The sequence below is a fragment of the Symphalangus syndactylus genome, chromosome 24, assembly GCF_028878055.3.
Source record: "Symphalangus syndactylus isolate Jambi chromosome 24, NHGRI_mSymSyn1-v2.1_pri, whole genome shotgun sequence".
NCBI classification, from domain to species: Eukaryota; Metazoa; Chordata; class Mammalia; order Primates; family Hylobatidae; genus Symphalangus; species Symphalangus syndactylus.
The window spans coordinates 38,737,475-38,756,916 of NC_072446.2; the positions used below are offsets into that span (position 1 = coordinate 38,737,475).

Genomic DNA, 19,442 nt, shown 5'->3' on the forward strand with positions numbered 1-19,442 from the left:
TGGAGAAATATACATAACAGAAAATTGACCATCTTAAGCTTCTTTTAAGTGTATAGCTCAGTGGCACTAAGTTCATTTGCACCATCATGCAACCATCACCACCATCTGTCTCTAGAATTTTTTCATCATCCCAAACTGAAACTCAGTATTACACATGCATTTTAACCTAGCATTTCCACTCCTAAGAATATACACTACAGATACACTTCCAAAAGCTTGCCAAGGGACCCACACAGAATTGTGTGTACAAACTAATAGCTGAAATGTAATTTAACGGTTCATACATAGGCTGGGCACGATGGCTCATGCCTGTAATCCCAGCACTTTGGGAGGCTGGGGCGGGGGGATCACTTGAGGTCAGGAGTTCAAGACCAGCCTGGCCAACATGGTGAAACCACATCTCTACTAAAAATACAAAAACTAGTTGGGCGTGATGGTGTGCACCTGTAATCCCAGCTACTTGGAAGGCCAAGGCAGGAGAATTGCTTGAACTCAGGCGGCAGAGGTTGCAGTGAACCAAGATCATGCCACTCAGTCTCAAAAAAAAAAAAAAAAAAAAAAAAGGTTCATACATAGAGAACTGGTTAAATACAAGATGAAAAATTCATTGAGGAAGACTACCCAGATGTGAAAAAGAAGGTGCTGTTGGTAACATCTTTTTGGGGGGCCGGGGGAGGGCGACCCACAGAATTTAGCCTCCAGGGGAACTGTAAGCACACATTCCTTGGGGAACATCGCCAAGGTATATGATAAGAAAAAAAGGCACATAAGTTATAGTATGTGCTCATTTTTGCAAATGTAAGCAAGTGTTTTATATACGTGTAAAATAAAACTAGAAGAATGTAGACTAGACCGCTAACATTTACCTTTGGGGAAGAGAATTAGGAGTATTTTGCAAACTGCAAACTACAAGTCACACCCTGTTGGTGGTTATTTTAAGAATTAAAAATAGGCTGGGCGTGGTCGCTCGAATCTGTAATCCCAGCACTTTGAGAGGCCAAGATGGGTGGATAACCTGAGGCCAGGAGTTTGAGACCATCTTGGCCAACATGGTGAAACCCCGTCTCTACTAAAAATACAAAAATTAGCCAGGCATGTGGTGGGCGCCTGTAATCCCAGCTACTCGGGAGGCTGAGGCACGAGAATGGCTTGAACCTCGGAGGCAGAGGTTGTAGTGAGATTACACCATTGCACTCCAGCCCGGGTGACAGAGTGAGACCCTGTCTCAAAATAAAAATAAAAAATAAAAGAACTAAAATTGAAAAGGACAAAATAGAAAACAGTTTTGTATAACCTTTGTTGCAATACATCCTATGTGTATATATGTGCTTCCTGGGTTGCAATATGAAATGTATTTTTTACCATAGGTCATAGGAAAGAAAAAAAAGGAAAAACATTGGATTGTCCATCTGAAGTGAGAGGGAGTTCATTTTTATTATATATGCTTTTGTCCTGTCAACGATTTTCCCTCAGGTTTTCTCAATCTTTAGACCCTTTTCAATTAAAAAGCAATTTAAAAAATTTAACTAATAAAAAAATCTTAAGATTAATAGAAAAGAAAATGTCAGTGTGTTTCAACTGGGGAACCAGGGGGATGGCGTTTTGTTCAGGTCTGAGTGGGAACTTACAGTGAGAGCAGTGTCCCCCCCACAGGTGGCAGAGTCAAGAGTCCCTCACAAAGGCCGGGTGTGGTGGCTCACGCCTGTCATCCCAGCACTTTGGGAGGCCGAGGCAGGTGGATCACCTGAGGTCAGGAGTTCGAAACCAGCCTGGCCAACATGGCGAAACCCCGTCGCTACTAAAAATACAAAAAACTAACTGAACATGGTGGTGGGAGCCTGTAATCCCAGCTACTCAGGAGGCTGAGGCAGGAGAATCGCTTGAACCCGTGAGGCAGAGGTTGCAGTGAGCCAAGATCTACCACTGCACTCCAGCCTGGGTGACAAGAGCGAGACTTCGTCTCAAAGAAAAAAAGAAAAAAAGTCCCTTCCACACAACCTCCAGGGGCTCTTCTCTGCTTTAGTGGTGGTGGGAATCCCTTGTTCATGAATTAAGGCAGGTGGGTCAGGGGCCAGGAAGGAGAGAGGAAGGAGGAGCAAGGGGAGAGGCAGGAGGGCTGGAGGGAGACAGAGAGCAACAGAGAGAAGGAGGGGGAGGGGGCTGGAGGGAGAGGGGAGAGGACAGGGGAGGGAGGCTGGAGGGGGCTAGAAGGAGATGGGGAGAGGGAAGGGAAGGGAGGCTGGAGGGAGGTGGGAAGGAGGAGGGAGAAGGGGGCTGCAGGGAGATGGGGAAGAGGAGGGAGATGGGGAGGGTGAGGGAGATGGCGGGGAGAGAGATGGAGAGAGGGAGGGAGATGGGGAGGGGGAAGGAGATGGGGAGAGGGAGGGAGGTGAGGAGGAGGAGGGAGAGGGGGAGGGAGAGGAGGAGGGAGAGGGAGAGAGGAAAGGAAATGGGGAAGAAGAGGGAGAAGGGTGCTGGAGGGAGATGGGGAGGAGGGAGATGGGGAGGAGGAGGGAGATGGGGAGGAGGAGGGAGATGGGGAGGAGGAGGGAGATGGGGAGGAGGAGGGAGATGGGGAGGAGGAGGGAGATGGGGAGGAGGAGGGAGATGGGGAGGAGGAGGGAGATGGGGAGGAGGAGGGAGATGGGGAGGAGGAGGGAGATGGGGAGGAGGAGGGAGATGGGGAGGAAGAGGGAGATGGGGAGGAGGAGGGAGATGGGGGCTGAGAGAGATGAGGAGAGGGGCTGAGTGAGATAGGGAGGGAAATGGGGAAGCGGAGGGAAAAGGGGCTGAGGGAGACAGGGAGAAGAGCCAGATGGGGATGGGAAGAGAGAGAAAGGGATGAGGAGAGGGGGAGGGGGAGGGGAGGGGCTGGGCTGGAGTTCTCGGGGGCAGGGTACCTACCTGAGTGGATGTGAGCGTGCAGTTTGAGGTAATGCTCCCGACGGAAGAACTTCTTGCACACCTGGCACTTGAACCTGCCCCCGCTGCCGTGGGTGGGCAGATGACGCCGCAGGTAGCGTTCACAAGGAAACACCTGGGAGAGAAAGAGGGGCCTTCAGGTCTGACTCACCGGGCCCCCCTCTCCTGGCCATCTTCTGAGCTCAAAGGTCCCTCGTTTCCAGCCCTATAGAGACACCTTCCTTTCTGGCCACCAGGGGCCAGGACCCAGAATGTCAGACTCAGCCCTTAGAACTTCATGGCTCCCCACAAGCCTGGACAAAACATGTCTGCCCTGAGCTTTTCCCCGGATGTTCTTCCCACCCAGAGGGCCTTTCTCTCTTTACTGACAAACTCTCACACATCCTTCAAGACCCAACTCGCCACTGCTCCTGTCAAGCCTTCCCTAGCTCCCTGGTGCTATGCCCAGCAAAGCCAATTCTGCCTTTGAATGTCCACCCACACTTTTAAGTCAGCATTTAACCCACTGAATGACAGCCCTTTGCTTACACAGGAGCTCCAAGTGGGCAGAGAGGGGCGTTCATTCCCCAGCACAGAGCCTGGGTCAAATGACTGACAAGTAAAAGAATTAATGGAAAATAAGCAAATTACTAAAGAAATCAATGGAAAGGTAATTTTTTACTATTTTATTTTACTTTACATTTTATTTTATTTTATTTTATTTTATTTTATTTTATTTTATTTTATTTTATTTATTTTATTTTATTGAGATGGAGTTTCACTCTTGTTGCCCAGGCTGGAGTGCAACGGTGCGATCTCGGCTCACTGCAACCTCTGCCTCCCAGGTTCAAGCGATTCTCCTGCCTCAGCCTCCCGAGTAGCTGGGATTACAGGTGCCTGCCACCACTCCCAGCTAATTTTTATTTTTAGTAGAGACGGGGTTTCTCCATGTTGGTTAGGCTGGTCTCGAACTCCTGACCTCAGGTGATCCACCCGCCTCAGCCTCCCAAAGTGCTGGGATTACAGGCACCCACCACCACACCCAGCTAATTTTTGTACGAAAGGTAATTTTTTTAAAGCCAGAAAACACAGAAGTGAAAATCTGTTTCCAATCCAGGCAAAGGAAGGGCATGTATTCACACATTCATTCATGTTGGTAGAGCGTTGGTCAGGGGCACAGACCCAGCTGCCCCACTGCTTATTAGGCCCGTCATTTCCTAGCTAGGTGACCTTTCTGCCTTGGTTTCCCACCTGTAAAGGGGGATAGTAATAATAGTACACCTATCTTCTAGTCAATTCTGGTGAAATGCTCAGCATCTGGCATGTGGTTCTTGCTCAATTCATGGTATCTTTTACTCGGACCACAACTTCTAAAGCTTAAAATTAGGCTAGATAATTAGAAACACCTAGAATGAGGCCAAAGTGAAACCAGGGCTGCCCTGGAAAATCTGCCACGTATGGTTGTAAGAAAATGAGTAGAGTGAAGAAGCAAGTTAAACACACCAGAGAGACGTAATCAGCAAAATCCAGACTGCGGGGAACACCGCTGGACCAAATGGCCCAGTTTCTTCAACAAATAAATTCAGAGGAAAGAAAAAAGGGAGCAGTGGTGGGGGGTGTTGGGGGGGGGACCTGTAGATTAATAGAGGCTTTTGTTATGTCAATCAATTGCAATCTATGGACCTGATTCAAATAAACTTTACAAAATGACGAAGCTTTGAGACAACTAGAAATTGGAACACTTCCTAGATGTTTGATGTTATTAGGAACAGCCTTTAGTGAGGCTTTCAGAGTCACTGAAAAGAAGAATCCAGGCTGGGCATGGTGGCTCATACCTGTAATCCCAACACTCTGGGAGTCTGAGGTGGGAGGATCACTTGAGGCCAAGAGTTTGAGACCAGCCTGGGTAACATAGTGAGCCCCATCTCTACAAAAAATTTAAGCTGGGTGCAGTGGCTCATGCCTGTAATCCCAGCACTTTGGGAGGTCAAGGTGGACAGGCCCCTTAAGCCCAGGAGTTTGAGACCAGCCTGGGCAACATGGTGAAACCCCATTTCTACAAAAAATACAAAAATTAGCTGGGCATGGTGGCACATGCTTATAGTCCCAGCTACTCAGGGGACTGAGCCCAGGAGGTTGAAGCTGCAGTGAGCCATGATCAAACCACTGCACACTAGCCTGGTGACAGAGTAAGACCCTGTCTCAAAAATAAATAAATAAATAAATAAATAAATAAATAAATAAATAAAAAGAAGAGCCAATTGTAATAAGGATAATCTTACATCAGGAAGCTGAGAGGCTGCTGCTCAGACACTAGGCCTGGGACCAGGACAGCCCACCCAGCCTGGCTCCAGCAGCAGCCCCATCATGGCCACATCTGGAATGTGATGGATGAGATGGCCAGGCAGAGACACTGTGTCATCTGTGGAGTAGCCCCTGAGCCCTGCCTGCGTGTCCTATGGTGAGACAGGAGAAGGAAAGGGTGAGGTGTGCACCCCACCCCACCACCTCCTTGCCCTTATTATAGCCTAGGGCCCCGGAAAAGAGGACAGTGGCACCCACCTTCTGGCAGTGTGGGCAGGGGAAGTTGTGAGTGGCGGTCTGCAGGTGGTGCTCCAGGGCCTCGGGGGTGGAGTATTTGTTGACACATTTGACACACCTAAGTGGAAGGAGCAGGAGAGGTGAGGAAGGAAACACAGCAGGCATAGGAAGCAGCCCCCAGGCCACCCCAGGGCCAACATTAGGAGGCAACATCCTAGAGTTAATTCATTCCAAATCCATCCACTCTTCTCAACTGCCACTGCCTGTCCTCATCTGAGCGCCATCGTCTCTTCCTCGGACTTGTGCAGTAGCCTCTCACTGGCCACCCTGCCCCTGCCTTGCCTCCTATAGTCCATTCTCCGCAGGGTGGCCAGGGGGCACCTTTAAAAATGAAACTCAGGCTGAGCACATTGGCTCACACCAGTAATCCCAATGCTTTGGGAGGCCAAGGTGAGAGGATTGTTTGAGACCAGGAGTTCAAGATCAGCCTGGGCAACATGGCAAGACACCTATCCCTATGAAAAATTTAAAAATTAGCTAGATGTGGTGGCTTCCCAGCTACTCAAGAGGCTAAGGCAGGAGGATCGCTTAAGCCCAGGGGTTTGAGGTTACAGTGAGCCATGATTATGCCACTACACTCCAGCCTGGGTAACAGAAAGAGAACCTGTCTCTATTTTAAAAAGAAAAAAAAAAAAAAGGCCTGGTGTGGTGGCTCATACCTGTAATCCCAGCACTTTGGGAGGCCGAGGCAGGCAGATCACCTGAGGTCAGGAGTTTGAGACCAGCCTGGCCAACATGATGAAACCCCGTCTCTCTACTAAAAATACAAAAATTAGCCAGGTGTGGTAGCGTGGACCTGTGATCCCAGCTACTCAGGAGACTGAGGCAGGAGAATCACTTAAACCCAGGACGCAGAGGTTGCAGTGAGCCGAGATCGCACCACGGCACTCCAGCCTGGGCGGCAGAGTGAGACTCTGTCTCAAAAAAAGAAACAAAAAAAAAAAGTAAGTCAGACTATGCCACACCATTGCTTAACCCACCTCCCACCTTGGCCTACAAGGCCCTGTGGTCTGACCCACTCCCACCTCTCAGACCTCATCCTTCTCCTCTCTCCACCTCACTCACTCTGCTCCAGCCACCCTGGCCTCCTTGACCTACCTTGAACACACCAGGCTCATTCCCACCTCAGCGCCTTGGCACTGGCTGTTCCTGTTCCCTGGAACACTCTTCCCCAAGTCTTCCCCAGGCAGTGCCTTCTCATCCTTCATGTCTCAGCTCAAATGTCACCTCCCCAAAGAGGCCCTCCTGGCCACCCTGTCTCAAGTTGCCCCCCACCATGCACTCCCAGCCACTCCCTATTACATCACTCAGTTTTATTCTCTTACCACTTCTTACCTGGAATTATTTATCATTTGCTTACTTGGTTATTATCTGTCTCCTCCACTAGCAAGTGGTCACATCTTGCCCATTCACAAGCTGCTCCCAGCACCAGTGAGAACTTGTTACATTAAAGAGTAATGTAACAAGTGCCTTCCCATTTCTGACCCTCTGGGCCTCCTCATTCAAAAAATGGGGTGTGAGTCCCAGACCTGCCTGTCACTCATTCTTACGATTGTCACATGGCTGGGTGCAGTGCCTCACGCCTGTAATCCCAGCACTTTGGGAGGCCGAGGTGGGTGGATTACCTGAGGTCAGGAGTTCAAGACCAGCCTGGCCAATATGGTGAAACCCTGTTTCTACTAAAAATACAAACATTAGCCAGGCGTGGTGGCACCTGCCTGTAACCCCAGCTACTCAGGAGGCTGAGGCAGGAGAATCGCTTGAACCTGGGAGATGCAGGTTGCAGTGAGCTGAGATCACACTACTGCACTCCAGCCTGGGCGATAGAGTGAGACTCCATCTCAAAAAAAAAAAAAAAAAAAAAAAAAAAAAAAAAAAAGAGAGAGAGATTGTCACAGAGTCTGACATAGTTTGCATCTGTGTCCCCACCTAAATCTCATGTTGAATATAATCCCCAGTGCTGGAGGTGAGTTCTGGTGGGAGGTGATTGGATCATGGGGGTGGATTTCTCATGAATGGTTTAAGACCATCCCCTTGGTGCAGTCCTCAGGATAGTGAGTGAGTTCTTGTGAGATCTAGCTGTTTAAAAGTGTATGGCGCCTCCCTCTCTCTCTATCTGGCTCCTGTTCTGGCCATGTGACATGTCTACTCCCCCTTCTCCTCCTGCCATGAGTAAAAGCCTCCTGAGGCCTCCCAGAGGCAGATCTGCTAGCTCAGACACTATACTTCCTGTACAGCCTGCTGAACTGTGAGTCAAATATGCCTCTTTTCTTATAAATTACCCAGTCTCAAGTATTTCTTTATAGCCGTGCGAGAACGGCCTAACACGGAGTCAAAAAACACAACTGTGCCAAACAGCTCATAAACATGTCCTCACAACAGCAGTCTCACGCCACCAACCACTCTGAAGGGAGAAAAGACACCACCATCTCCCCATCATGAAAACATGTGCCAGCTAAGGAAGAAAGGGTATTATCAGACAAAAAAAGAAAAGAAAAAAGAAAACATTTGCCAGCATATTGACCTGTTTACAATGAGTTATCAGTGAGGAATGTCACAGGTAGGTGAACAATTCAAACCAAAAACAAAAAGGCAGGCTGTGTAGAGTACTGCCTGTGGGAAACCCCAGGCAGGCTGCACCTGCAAAGGGCCCAGGGGAGCCCCACAGACCGCACTCTGAAACTACACACTAGCCAGGCGCACTCTGAAACCACACACTAGCCAGGCGCGGTGGCTCACGCCTGTAATCCCAGCACTTTGGGAGGCCAAGGTGGGCAGATCACTTAAGGTCAGGAGTTCGAGACCAACCTGGCCAACATGGAGAAATGCTGTCTCTACTAAAAATACAAAAATTAGCCAGGTGTGGTGGCTCACACCTATAATCCCAACTACTCGGGAGGCTGAGGCACAAGAATCACTTGAACCCAGGAGGGCAGAGGTTGCGGTGAGCCAAGATCATGCCACTGCACTTCAGCCTGGGTGACGGAGAGAGACTCTGTCTCAAAAAAAATAAAAAAAGAAAAGAAAGAAACCACATACTAAATGCCTCCAGGCAGCAAAAAAGGGAAGGTGAGGTGGGAGCAGAGGTACCAGGAGGGCAGAGACTTAACTAGCTGGTGAGATGGGAAAGGACAGAATCTCACAGGCTTCAGGGGCTGGGTTTGGGGGAGACATAGGTTTGTGTCAGAGATAGTTTACCAATAGCCAGGAAAATTAAAATCTCCTGCCAGAAACAGCACCTGAATTAAGTCATCCAAGGTAACATCACCAGTAATGGAGCAAATCAACATCACATGCCTCCTGATATGACACACGGAGGAGGACACAGTATTTGTTGTGACATTCCCAACAAAAGTGCATGCCCTGAATTTGAATTTAATCATAGGGTAAAATCAGGCAAACCTGAACTGAGGACATTCTACAGAATAACCTGTCTATACTCTTCAGAAATATCAAGGTCTCAAAAGACAAAGACAGAAGGAGGAACTGTTCCAGCTTATAGGACATGAGAGAGATGAGAGAGACATGACAACTGAATTCAACATGTGATTCTGGTTCAAAAAAAACTTTTTTTTCTTTTTCTCTAAAGCATGTTATTAGAACAATTGGAAAATTCTGAATAAGGCCTGTAATTAGATAATAGAATTGTATTGATATTAACTTCCTGATTTCTTTTTTCTTTTTTTTAGACAGAGTCTTGCTCTGCCACCCAGGCTGGAGTGCAGTGGCCCGATCTCGGCTCACTGCAACTTCCGTCTCCCAGGTTCAAGGGATTCTCCTGCCTCAGCCTCCCAAGTAACTGGGAATACAGGTGCCCGCCACCACACCCTGCTAATTTTTATATTTTTAGTATATATGGCATTTCGCCATGTTGGCCAGGCTGGTCTCGAACTCCTGACTTCAGGTGATCCGCCCACCTCAGCCTCCCAAAGTGTTGGGATTACAGGCATGAGCCACTGCGCCTGGCCTGATTTTTTTTTTTTTTTTTTTTTTTTTGAGATAGGGTCTCACTCTGTCCTTCAGGCGGGAGTGCAGTGGTGCTATCTCAGCTCACTGCAACCTGTACCTCCCGGGCTAAAGCAATTCTTCTGCCTCAGCCTCCTGAGCAGCTGAGACCACGGGCATACGCTACTATGCCCGGCTCTTTTTTTTTTTTTTTTTTTTTTGGTAAAGATGGGGTTTTGCCACGTAGTCCAGGTTGGTTTCAAACTTCTGGGCTCAAGCAGTCTGTCCACCTCAGCCTCCCAAAGTGCTGGGATTACAGGCATGAGCCACCACACAGAGCCCAACTTCCTGATTTTGGTAACTATAGTACACTGCACTTATGGAAGAGGTTATCCTTGTTTTTAGGAAATACAGGCCAGGTGTGGGGCTCACGCCTGTAATCCCAGCACTTTGGGAAGGCCAGGCAGGAGGATCACTTGAGGCCAGGAGTTCAAGACCAGCCTGGGCAACACAGTAAGACCCTGTCTCTACAAACAAACAAAAAAATTTAGCCAGGAGTGATGGTGCCTGCCTGTAGTCCTACCTACTGGGGCGGCTAAGGCAAGGCGACCACACCTGTGAATAGCTGATGCACTCTAGCCTGGATAACACAGTGAGACTCTGTCTCTAAAAAAATAAAAATTGGCCAGGTGTGTGGCTCACGCCTATAATCCCAGACCTTTGGGAGAACAAGGCAGGTGGATCGCCTGAGCCCAGGAGTTCCAGACCAGTCTGGTCAACATGGTGAAATTCCATCTTTATAAAAAATAAAAAATTAGCTGGGCCCGGTGGCACACACCTGTGATCCCAGCTACTCAGGTGGCTGAGCTGGAGGATTGCTTGAGCCCAGGAGGCGAAAGCTGCAGTAAGCTGTGATCACGCCACTGCACTCTAGCCTGGGTGACAGAGTGAGACCCTGTCTCAAAATAAAAAAAAGGCCAGGTGCAGTGGCTCATGCCTGTAATCCCAGCACTTTGGGAGGCCAAGGCAGGAGGATCACTTGAGCCCGGGAGTTTAAGACAAGCCTGAGCAACATGGCAAAACCCTGTTTGTACGAAAAATTACAAAAAAAAAATTAGGCCAGGCGCAGTGGCTCACGCTTGTAATCCCAGCACTTTGGGAGGCCGAGGCGGGCAGATCACGAGGTCAGGAGATTGAGGCCATCCTGGCTAACATGGTGAAACCCCGTCTCTACTAAAAAATACAAAAAATTAGCCAGGCGTGGTGGCGGGCGCCTGTAGTCCCAGCTACTTGGGCGGCTGAGGCAGAAGAATGGCGTGAACCTGGGAGGCGGAGCTTGCAGTGAGCTGAGATTGCGCCACTGCACTCCAGCCTGGGTGACAGAGCGAGACTCTGTCTCAAAAAAAAAAAAAAAAAAAATTAGACGAGCATGGTGGTGCACGCTTGTAGTCCCAGCTACCCAGAAGGCTGAGGTGGGAGAATCACCTGAGCCTGGGGAGGTCAAGGGTCAAGGCTACAGTGAGCCATGATCATGCCACTGCATTCCAGCCTTGGCGACAGAGTGAGACCCTGTCTCTAAACAAAAAATTAATTAATTATATTAAAATTAAAATAAATACATAAGTTAAATTCGTGAAACAAAGGAAAGCTTTAAAACACAGATATTGAAGGCCAGGCATGGTGGCTCATGCCTGTAATCCTAGTACTTTGGGAGGCTGAGGAGGGTGGATTGCTTGAGCCTTGGAGTTCTAGGCCAGCCTGGGCATTACAGCAAGACCCTGTCTCTACAAAAAATACCTAAATTTGCTGGCAGTGGTGGCACACACCTGTAGTCCCAGCTACTCAGGAGGCTGAGGGGGACGGATTGTTTGAGCCAGGGAGGTCAAGGCTACAGCGAGCCATGATTGTGCCACTGTACTCCAGCCTGGGTGACAGAGCAAGATCCTGTCTCAAAAATCAACCTATCAATAATAAAATTATGACAAAATAAAAGGTTTAAAAAGAACACTATTTTGAAAATGATTGCCCGTGATATGGGGAAGTGGGTCACAGTGGATGGAGAATTCCTATTCACCCTATGCCCTGTGATAGTTTCAAAATATTGCACTGTATACATATAATTAGTTTTTGAAGTAGATAATTAATCTTTAAAAAAAAAAAAAAAAAAAAACCAGGCACGGTGGCTCACGCCTGTAATCCTAGCACTTTGGGAGGCCAAAGCGGGCGAATCACGAGGTCAGGAGATGGAGACCATCCTGGCTAACACAGTGAAACCCTGTCTCTACTAAAAATACAAAAAATTAGCAGGGCATGGTGGCAGGTGCCTTGTAGTCCCAGCTACTAGAAAGGCTGAGGCAGGAGAATCACTTGAACCTGAGAGGCGAAGGTTGTAGTGAGCTGAGATCCCGCCATTGCACTCCAGCCTGGACGACAGAGCGAGACTCCGTCTCAGAAAAAAAAAAAAAAAAAAGCCCTTTGAACTCTGACCTGCAAAATCACTTCTAGGAACTTACAAAAAAAGCAAAGATGTACTTCCAAAGTTGTTCCCTGTATAATTGTTATACTAATGACAAACTGAAAGTAACCACACTAACCAACAATGGGAAAAGACATAAGTAAATCACAGTACATCCCTGCACAATGGAATACTAAGTAGCTGTTTAAAGAATGAGACAGGTCTATTGTTGCTGAAATGCAAAGATGTCCATAATACTGATGTTTTTGTTTTTCCCCGAGACAGGGTCTCACGAGTGCAGTGGCATGATCACGGCTCACTGTAGCCTTGAACTCCTGGACTCAAGCAATCCAGCTCAGCCTCCCAGGTAACTGGGACTACAGGCACATGCCACCATGCCTGGCTAATCTTTGTATTTTTTGTACAGGCAAGGTTTCACCATGTTGCTCAGGCTGGTTTTGAACTCCTGGCCTCAAGTGATCTGCCTGCCTCGGCCTCCCACAGTGCTAGGATTACAGGCATAAGCCACTGTGCCCAGCTATGTTACTGTTTTAAGTGAAAAAGTTTTAAGTGATAAAACCACATGTACAGTGATCCCATTAAATCAGTCTGTTTGTTGGACATTGCACTACAGGAAGACAGAGTGATGAATTTTCACCAAATTCAGTGACTGTATTTGGGACCACCTGACTCAAATATAGTCTGTGATATTTATATCTGTATCCATATCTGTAAACATACTACACATATATACCAAAGGATATCCACCAAGAGGTTAATAGTACAGTGGCGATCTCTGGGTGACAGTTTTGGTTTTTTGTTTTTGTGTGAGTTTTTACAAAATTCTTTTCTCTGCATTGAACATTGACTTTTGCAATTAGGGGGAAAAAATCAATAAATCTTATTTTTCTTTTTTTTCTTTTTGAGACAGAGTCTCTCTCTCTGTCACCCAGGCTGGAATGCAGTGGCATGATCTTGGCTCACCACAACCTTCACCTCCCGAGTTTGAGCGATTCTCCTGCCTCAGGCTCCACAGTGGCTGGGACTACAGGAGTGTGCCACCACACCCAGCTAATTTTTGTTTTTTGTTTGTTTGTTTGTTTTTTAGTAGAGACAGGGTTTCACCATGTTGGCCAGGCTGTTCTCAAACTCCTAACCTCAAGTGATCTGCCCTCCTCGGCCTCCCAAAGTGCTGGGATTACAAGAGTGAGCCACCGCACCCAGCCAGATCTTATTTTTTAAAAGGAAATATTAAACATATAGTAAAGATGTAGTGGCATGACTAAAAGTCATTTGAGAGGTTTGGGGAAAGTACACATAGGCAGGCCAAGGCAATGTGGCTGACAGGGAACAGAAACCAGAATGACAGGGCTTGGACCTCTAAAGATATGAAGCCACCACAGCCACTCAAATGTCACTATGAGAGAGAATCAACTCTCATGGTGTATAAGCCACTGTTATTTGAGGTCTCTACTGCATGCAGCCAAATGTCTACTTAAATAACACAAATAATAATAATTGTAGCAATAACATTTATTGAGTACCTACTATGTTCCAGGTACCATGTCTAAGAGCCTCAGCCTTGCCTTACTTGATCCTTATAAATAATCCAATAGGGCAGGCACTACTGTGATCCCCATTTCACAGAGGAGAAAACTGAGGCTCAGAGAGGCTGAATACCTTGCCCAAGGTCATCCACTGGATTTGCAGTCAAGACAGGATTTAAGCACAGGCCAATGGCTCCAGAACCTTTATCATTACCCATGACACCATTCCACCTTCAGGCCATCCAAATGGGGGCCTGGCTCATTGGGCCTTACTTTTGGGTCAGGACAACAGCTCCAATGTCTACAAAAGGCCACTGGCACTATGACCCTGCAAGGGGACTGCACAGGGACATCAGCATTGGGCTCAACCTTCAACGTGCAAACTCCAAGACCAGGGCTATGAGGCTTCCAAGATCTCACACTAGGATTCAAATCTAAACTCTGCTGATGTTGTTACTCTGGTGGGCAGGTCACTTCTCTTTGAACCTCAGTGTCTTCATCTTCAAAATGGGGAGAATACCACCTACCTCCCAGGACTGCAGGGATTCATGTCACTAAAGGCAAAGCTTGGCACAGAGCAGGTGCTTCCTTCCCTTTACTTGGCATCTCACTCCAGAGTCACACAGCCACAGGAACTCACAGATAATCCACAAATCGGAAGGGCAAGAGCCAAAGAAAATTTATCAAGTGCAAATGGGAATAAGTCATCACTGCCAGAAATCTCTGCCCCTTGGCTGGCCAAAGCTTTGCCTGGCTTCCTTGCCTCTCTTGCCCCATTTCCCAGAGTCTTGGGGGCAAGTTACCCTACACTCCATTTCTTGAGTTCTAGTTCCTCTGCCAACTTCTCAGAGCTCTTGTGATTTCTACGCAGCCCTTCATGCCTTGGCCCCACTTTTTCCCATAGGCCCCATCTAAACATCTCCCTCCCGCTTCCACTCTACATAACAGTCATTCTATTAACACATCACTTGCTATTGTATTTTAAACTTGCAGTTCCTCCTGCTAGGAACACACTCCATCCATTGTCTACCTGGCAAACTCCTATTCATCCTTCAAAACCCAGTTCAGATGTCACTGCTCTTGGGACAGCTTCTGTAGCCTGCCTCCCCTGTGGTATTTCTATACCTTATAAACATACATGATAGCATTTTATCAACTGATAGGGTACATTTGTTTACACACCTGTCACCCTGAGCAGCCCATGCATTTTAAGCTCAAGGTATTTACTTATCTCTGAAGCCCAGAAGTTTCACCCAGGAGTTACAGGGCCCTCATTAATAGAAACACCAAATCTCTGCAGGTACAAGTTTGTACAGAGAAGCAAAAACCATTGTAATGGGAAAATATTTGCTAATGAACTGGAAGGAGGCCCCACACAAACACCACTCCTGGCCTTTTGCTACCATCTACCCCCATGGGCTTTGTGAGGCAGGTGCTCCCAGATGATGCAGGCAAATGCACAGCAAAATGACTGCAGATGGGGGATTTCACGACATCATCAAAGTGATGTTGCACATCTGCAAATAACACCATCAACAAAGGAGGACCCGGCAAACAGACCAGAAAACAACTGAGGCAGAGAAACTCAACAAGGATGATCAGAGGTCAATAGCTCCAAAGAGAACGACGTGAAGATCTTTTTTTTTTTTTTTTTTTTTTTTTTAAGACAAGTGTCTCTATCGCCCAGGCTGAGTGCAGTGGCACAATGATGGCTCACAGCAGCCTTAACCTCCTGGGCTCAAGCCATCCTCCCATGTCAGCTTCCTGAGTAGCTGGGACTACAGGTGCGTGCCCCCACATCTGGCTAATTTTTCTATTTTTGTTGAGACAAGGTCTTGCTATGTTGCCCAAACTGGTTTCAAACTCCTGGGCTCAAGCCATCTCCCACCTCAGCCTCTCCAAATGCTAGGATTACAGGCATGAGCCACTGTGCCCTGCTTTAACGTGAAGATCTAAGGATAAAAAGCATGTTGCAAAACTGAGGAAGCCTTTAGTCATTTCTGCCAAAGGGACCCTCTTCATGACCACAATGGAAGACTGAAGTGATATAAATGATTATCAGAATAAATTACCCCAATAAAATCCATACCTGATCCATTCCTTGTTCATTCTAAGAATCATCATATAGGCTGGGCACAGTGGCTCACGCCTGTAATCCTAGCATTTTGGGAGGCTAAGGTGGGAGGTTCACTTGAGTCCAGGAATTCAAGACGAGCCTGAGCAACATGGCGAAACCCCGTCTCTACAAAAAATACAAAAATTAGCTGGGCGTGGTGACACATGCCTGTTAGTCCCAGCTACTCAGGTGGCTGAGGTGGGAAGATCACCTGAGCCTGGTGAGGCTGTAGTGAGCTGTGATGGTGCCACTGGACTCCAACCTGGGCAACAAAGCAAAACCCCATCTCAAAGAAAAAAATAAAATAAAAATAGGAATCAGCATATAGCTTCAACTTTAACCTAGATCTTATAGATTATAAAACAAATGAATATTTTTTTTTTTTTTTTTTTTTTTTGTGACGGAGTCTCGCTCTGTCGCCCAGGCTGGAGTGCAGTGACGCAATCTCGGCTCACTGCAAGCTCCGCCTCCTGGGTTCACGCCATTCTCCTGCCTCAGCCTCTCCGAGTAGCTGGGACTACAGGTGCCCGCCACCACGCCCGGCTAGTTTTTTTGTATTTTTAGTAGAGACGGGGTTTCACCGTGGTCTCGATCTCCTGACCTCGTGATCCGCCCGCCTTGGCCTCCCAAAGTGCTGGGATTACAAGCGTGAGCCACCGCGCCCAGCCATGAATATTATTTTTATGATTTTTGCTTTTAAACATGTTACTGTTCATTTTATTTTATTTTTTTTGAGATGGAGTGTTGCTCTGTCGCCCAGGCTGGAGTGCAGTGACGCGATCTCGGCTCACTGCAAGCTCCGCCTCCCAGGTTCACGCCATTCTCCTGCCTCAGCCTCCAAGTAGCTGGGACTACAGGCGCCCGCCACCATGCCCAGCTAATTTTTTTTGTATTTTTAGTAGAGACGGGGTTTCACCGTGTTAGCCAGGATGGTCTCCATCTCCTGACCTCGTGATCTGCCCACCTCAGCCTCCCAAAGTGCTGGGATTACAGGCGTGAGCCACTGCGCCCGGCCAATTGTTCATTTAAAAATGTATTTTATTTTGTAGAGATGGGGTCTCATTATGTTGCCAGGCTGGTCTCGAACTCCTGGCCTCCTTCTGCCTTGGCCTCCCAAAGTACTGGGGTTACAGACGTGGGCCACCACACCCTGCCCATTCTTTTTTCATTGTTAAGGACTGGTGTACTGCTTTGACTGTAAGCTAAATTTTGTAGATTATGAGACAAAATAATACTGTTATAATTGTTTAGTTTGGAATAAAATGCTCAAACCTTTTCCCACTGTGAACAAGGAAATACAGGTTCCTCTTTTTAAGGATTTTTTTTTGGGAAAAATGTCTGCCAAGACATAAGAATAAGGAGAGCCAGCATCCTTTCTTCCACCAGTGCCAAAGCCCAGAACCCACTCTGCCAGTCTGGACCCCAGCCAGGAGCCTCAGTTTCTCCTTTCAAATATCTCACTGGTCCTGAGCAGTCAGAACCACCAAGGCCACAGGCCCTGGGCTCCCTGCCCACCCACCCATCCACCCAGGGAGAAGGAAGCAGGAGGCACTTACTTGTAGACGGTGTTGTCCTTCTTGGGGCTGTGCTGTGGCAGGAGGCTGTGGGAGTACTGGTGCACGCCTAGGTCGTACAGCGAGGGGAAGTCCTTGCCGCAGAGGTGGCAACGGTAGCTCAGCTCCTCCTGGTGGCTCTTGATGTGCTCCAGAAATGTGTCAAGCTTTGGGAACGTCTGGGCACAGCTTTTGACCACACACTTGTACACCTTGAGGGAAGACGCTGGGCAGGTGACAGGAGGCAGGAGAGCTTCCTCCACTGCAGCCCCTGGCCTGTGGCATTGGCCTTGGACACTTCTGGTAGATGATCTGACCACTGCTCCCTCTGCCCCCCTGCTGCTACTGGATCCCAGGGTTTTTATTCATTCATTCATTCATTCATTCATTCATTCATTCATTCATTTTTGAGACAGAGTCTCACTCTGTCGCCCAGGCTGGAGTACAGTGGTACAATCTCGGCTCACTGCAACCTCCATTTCCCAGGTTCAAGCAATTCTCCTGCCTCAGCCTCCCCAGTAGCTGGGATTACAGGCTCGCACCACCATGCCCAGCTAATTTTTGGATTTGTAGTACAGACGGGGGTTTCACCACATTGGCCAGGCTGGTCTCGAACTCCTGACCTCAAGTGATCCGCTCACCTTGGCCTCCCAAAGTGGTGGGATTACAGGCATGAGCCACTGTGCCCAGCCCCTTGTTTTACTTTGATTAGAGGGTTCCCTCCTCTCAGCCAGTCATGATGGCCCTACTACCCTTCCCTCAGGCTCTGTGTGGCAATAGGTATATTTAGAAAAGTTATTCAAGACCTGGAAATACAGTGAAAAGATGATAGTGTATACCCTTTCAATGTCATCCTGGAATAGCAGCTCTCAAACTGGAGCAGACCTCAGAATTACAGGTTGCTGAGGGCTGTGCCCCCACCACTCCTCCCACCCCCCCACCACCTCTCCACCCCCTCCTCAGCCCTGAGAAATCTGACTTAGCTGGTCTGAATATGTGCATCACTAACGAGGAATCCTCCGGGGGTGCTGGTGCTGCTGGCCTGGGACTTTGAGAACTGCTGTCTAAGGAGCCTGCCTACAGCCAGCCCACAGTCATCGCACTCTCTACGGATGTGGCTACTTCTGACTACTTTCCACTGATTAGAACTCTACAGTTAAATGTTAATTTGTTAATTTGTAAAAATCTAATCCAACGTAATTGATTTTTGTCAGGTAGAGAAGATAACCCCAAAGGTCACAGGTTTTGTTGTCTTGCAGCACATTAACCAGATTTGTATGTAATTTGACAATCTGACTTCAGTATCTCTTTTTTTCATTTACAGTTATTAGGCATAGCTATCCGTGGCCTCTGTTGAACAGGCTTTGTGTTCCTTTGGGTTCCCTCACTAATGAGTTAAGTAAAATTCTGACTCACTTTCAGGCCTCATTTGTATGAGAAGTATGTTTTTAACATCTTGAAAATTATACTTTGATAAATAGTACATAAGTCCTGGTTGCCTACACCATATCATGCACTCCTTCTACCTAACAAAGTGAACCCTGATTTGCTCAGAATAGCAACATACCTAGTTAAAACACTTGATCCAGGCCGGGCGCGGTGGCTCATGCCTGTGATCCTAACACGCTGGGAGGCCAAGGCAGGCAGATCAATTGAGCCCAGGAGTTCGAGACCAGCCTGGCCAACATGATGAAACCCCATCTCTACTAAAAGCATAAAAATTAGCCAGGTGTAGTGGTGCATGCATGTAATCCCAGCTACTCAAGAGGCTGAGGCAGGAGAATCCCTTGAACCCGGGAGGCAGCGGTTACGGTGAGCTGAGATCAAGCCACTGCACTCCAGCCTGGGTGACAGAGTGAGACTCTGTCAAAAAAAACAAAAAACAAAAAAACGGGCTGGGCGCAGTGGCTCACACCTGTAATCCCAACACTCTGGGAGGCTGAGGTGGGTGGATCACTTGAGGTAAGGAATTCGAGACCAGCCTGGCCAACATGGTGAAACCCCGTCTCTACTAAAAATACAAAAATTAGCTGGGTGTGGTGGGGGGCACCTGTAATCCTAGCTACACGGGAGGCTGAGGCAGGAGAATCCCTGGAACGTGGGAGGCGGATGTTGCAGTGAGCCGAGATCATGCCACTGCACTCCAGCCTGGGCGACAGAGTGAGACTCTGTCTCGGGAAAAAAAAAAAAAAAAAACAACACTTGATCCTGGTTCCCTTGCATCTAGTGTCAGCCATGTGACTCCTTTCTAGCCAACGATATACAGTCAGTAGTCTTTGAGGACAGCATCACTTCCAGAACACAAAGGCAAAAGCTTCCCAGGA

General features: G+C 47.9%; 1 protein-coding gene across 6 annotated transcripts in view; it reads right to left on the reverse strand.

Annotated features, from left to right (window-relative positions):
• The window catches only part of ZNF341 (zinc finger protein 341), a 62,360-nt gene that overhangs the window by 5,704 nt on the left and 37,214 nt on the right, over window positions 1–19,442 (reverse strand). For all 6 annotated transcript variants that reach the window (XM_055266456.2, XM_055266454.2, XM_055266459.2 and 3 more), the window contains 3 exons: window positions 17,122–17,330; window positions 5,464–5,560; window positions 2,905–3,037 (listed from right to left, as the gene is read on the reverse strand). In XM_055266456.2, coding sequence (XP_055122431.1) covers window positions 2,905–3,037; window positions 5,464–5,560; window positions 17,122–17,330 — 439 coding nt within the window. The remainder of the gene's footprint in view (window positions 1–2,904; window positions 3,038–5,463; window positions 5,561–17,121; window positions 17,331–19,442) is intronic.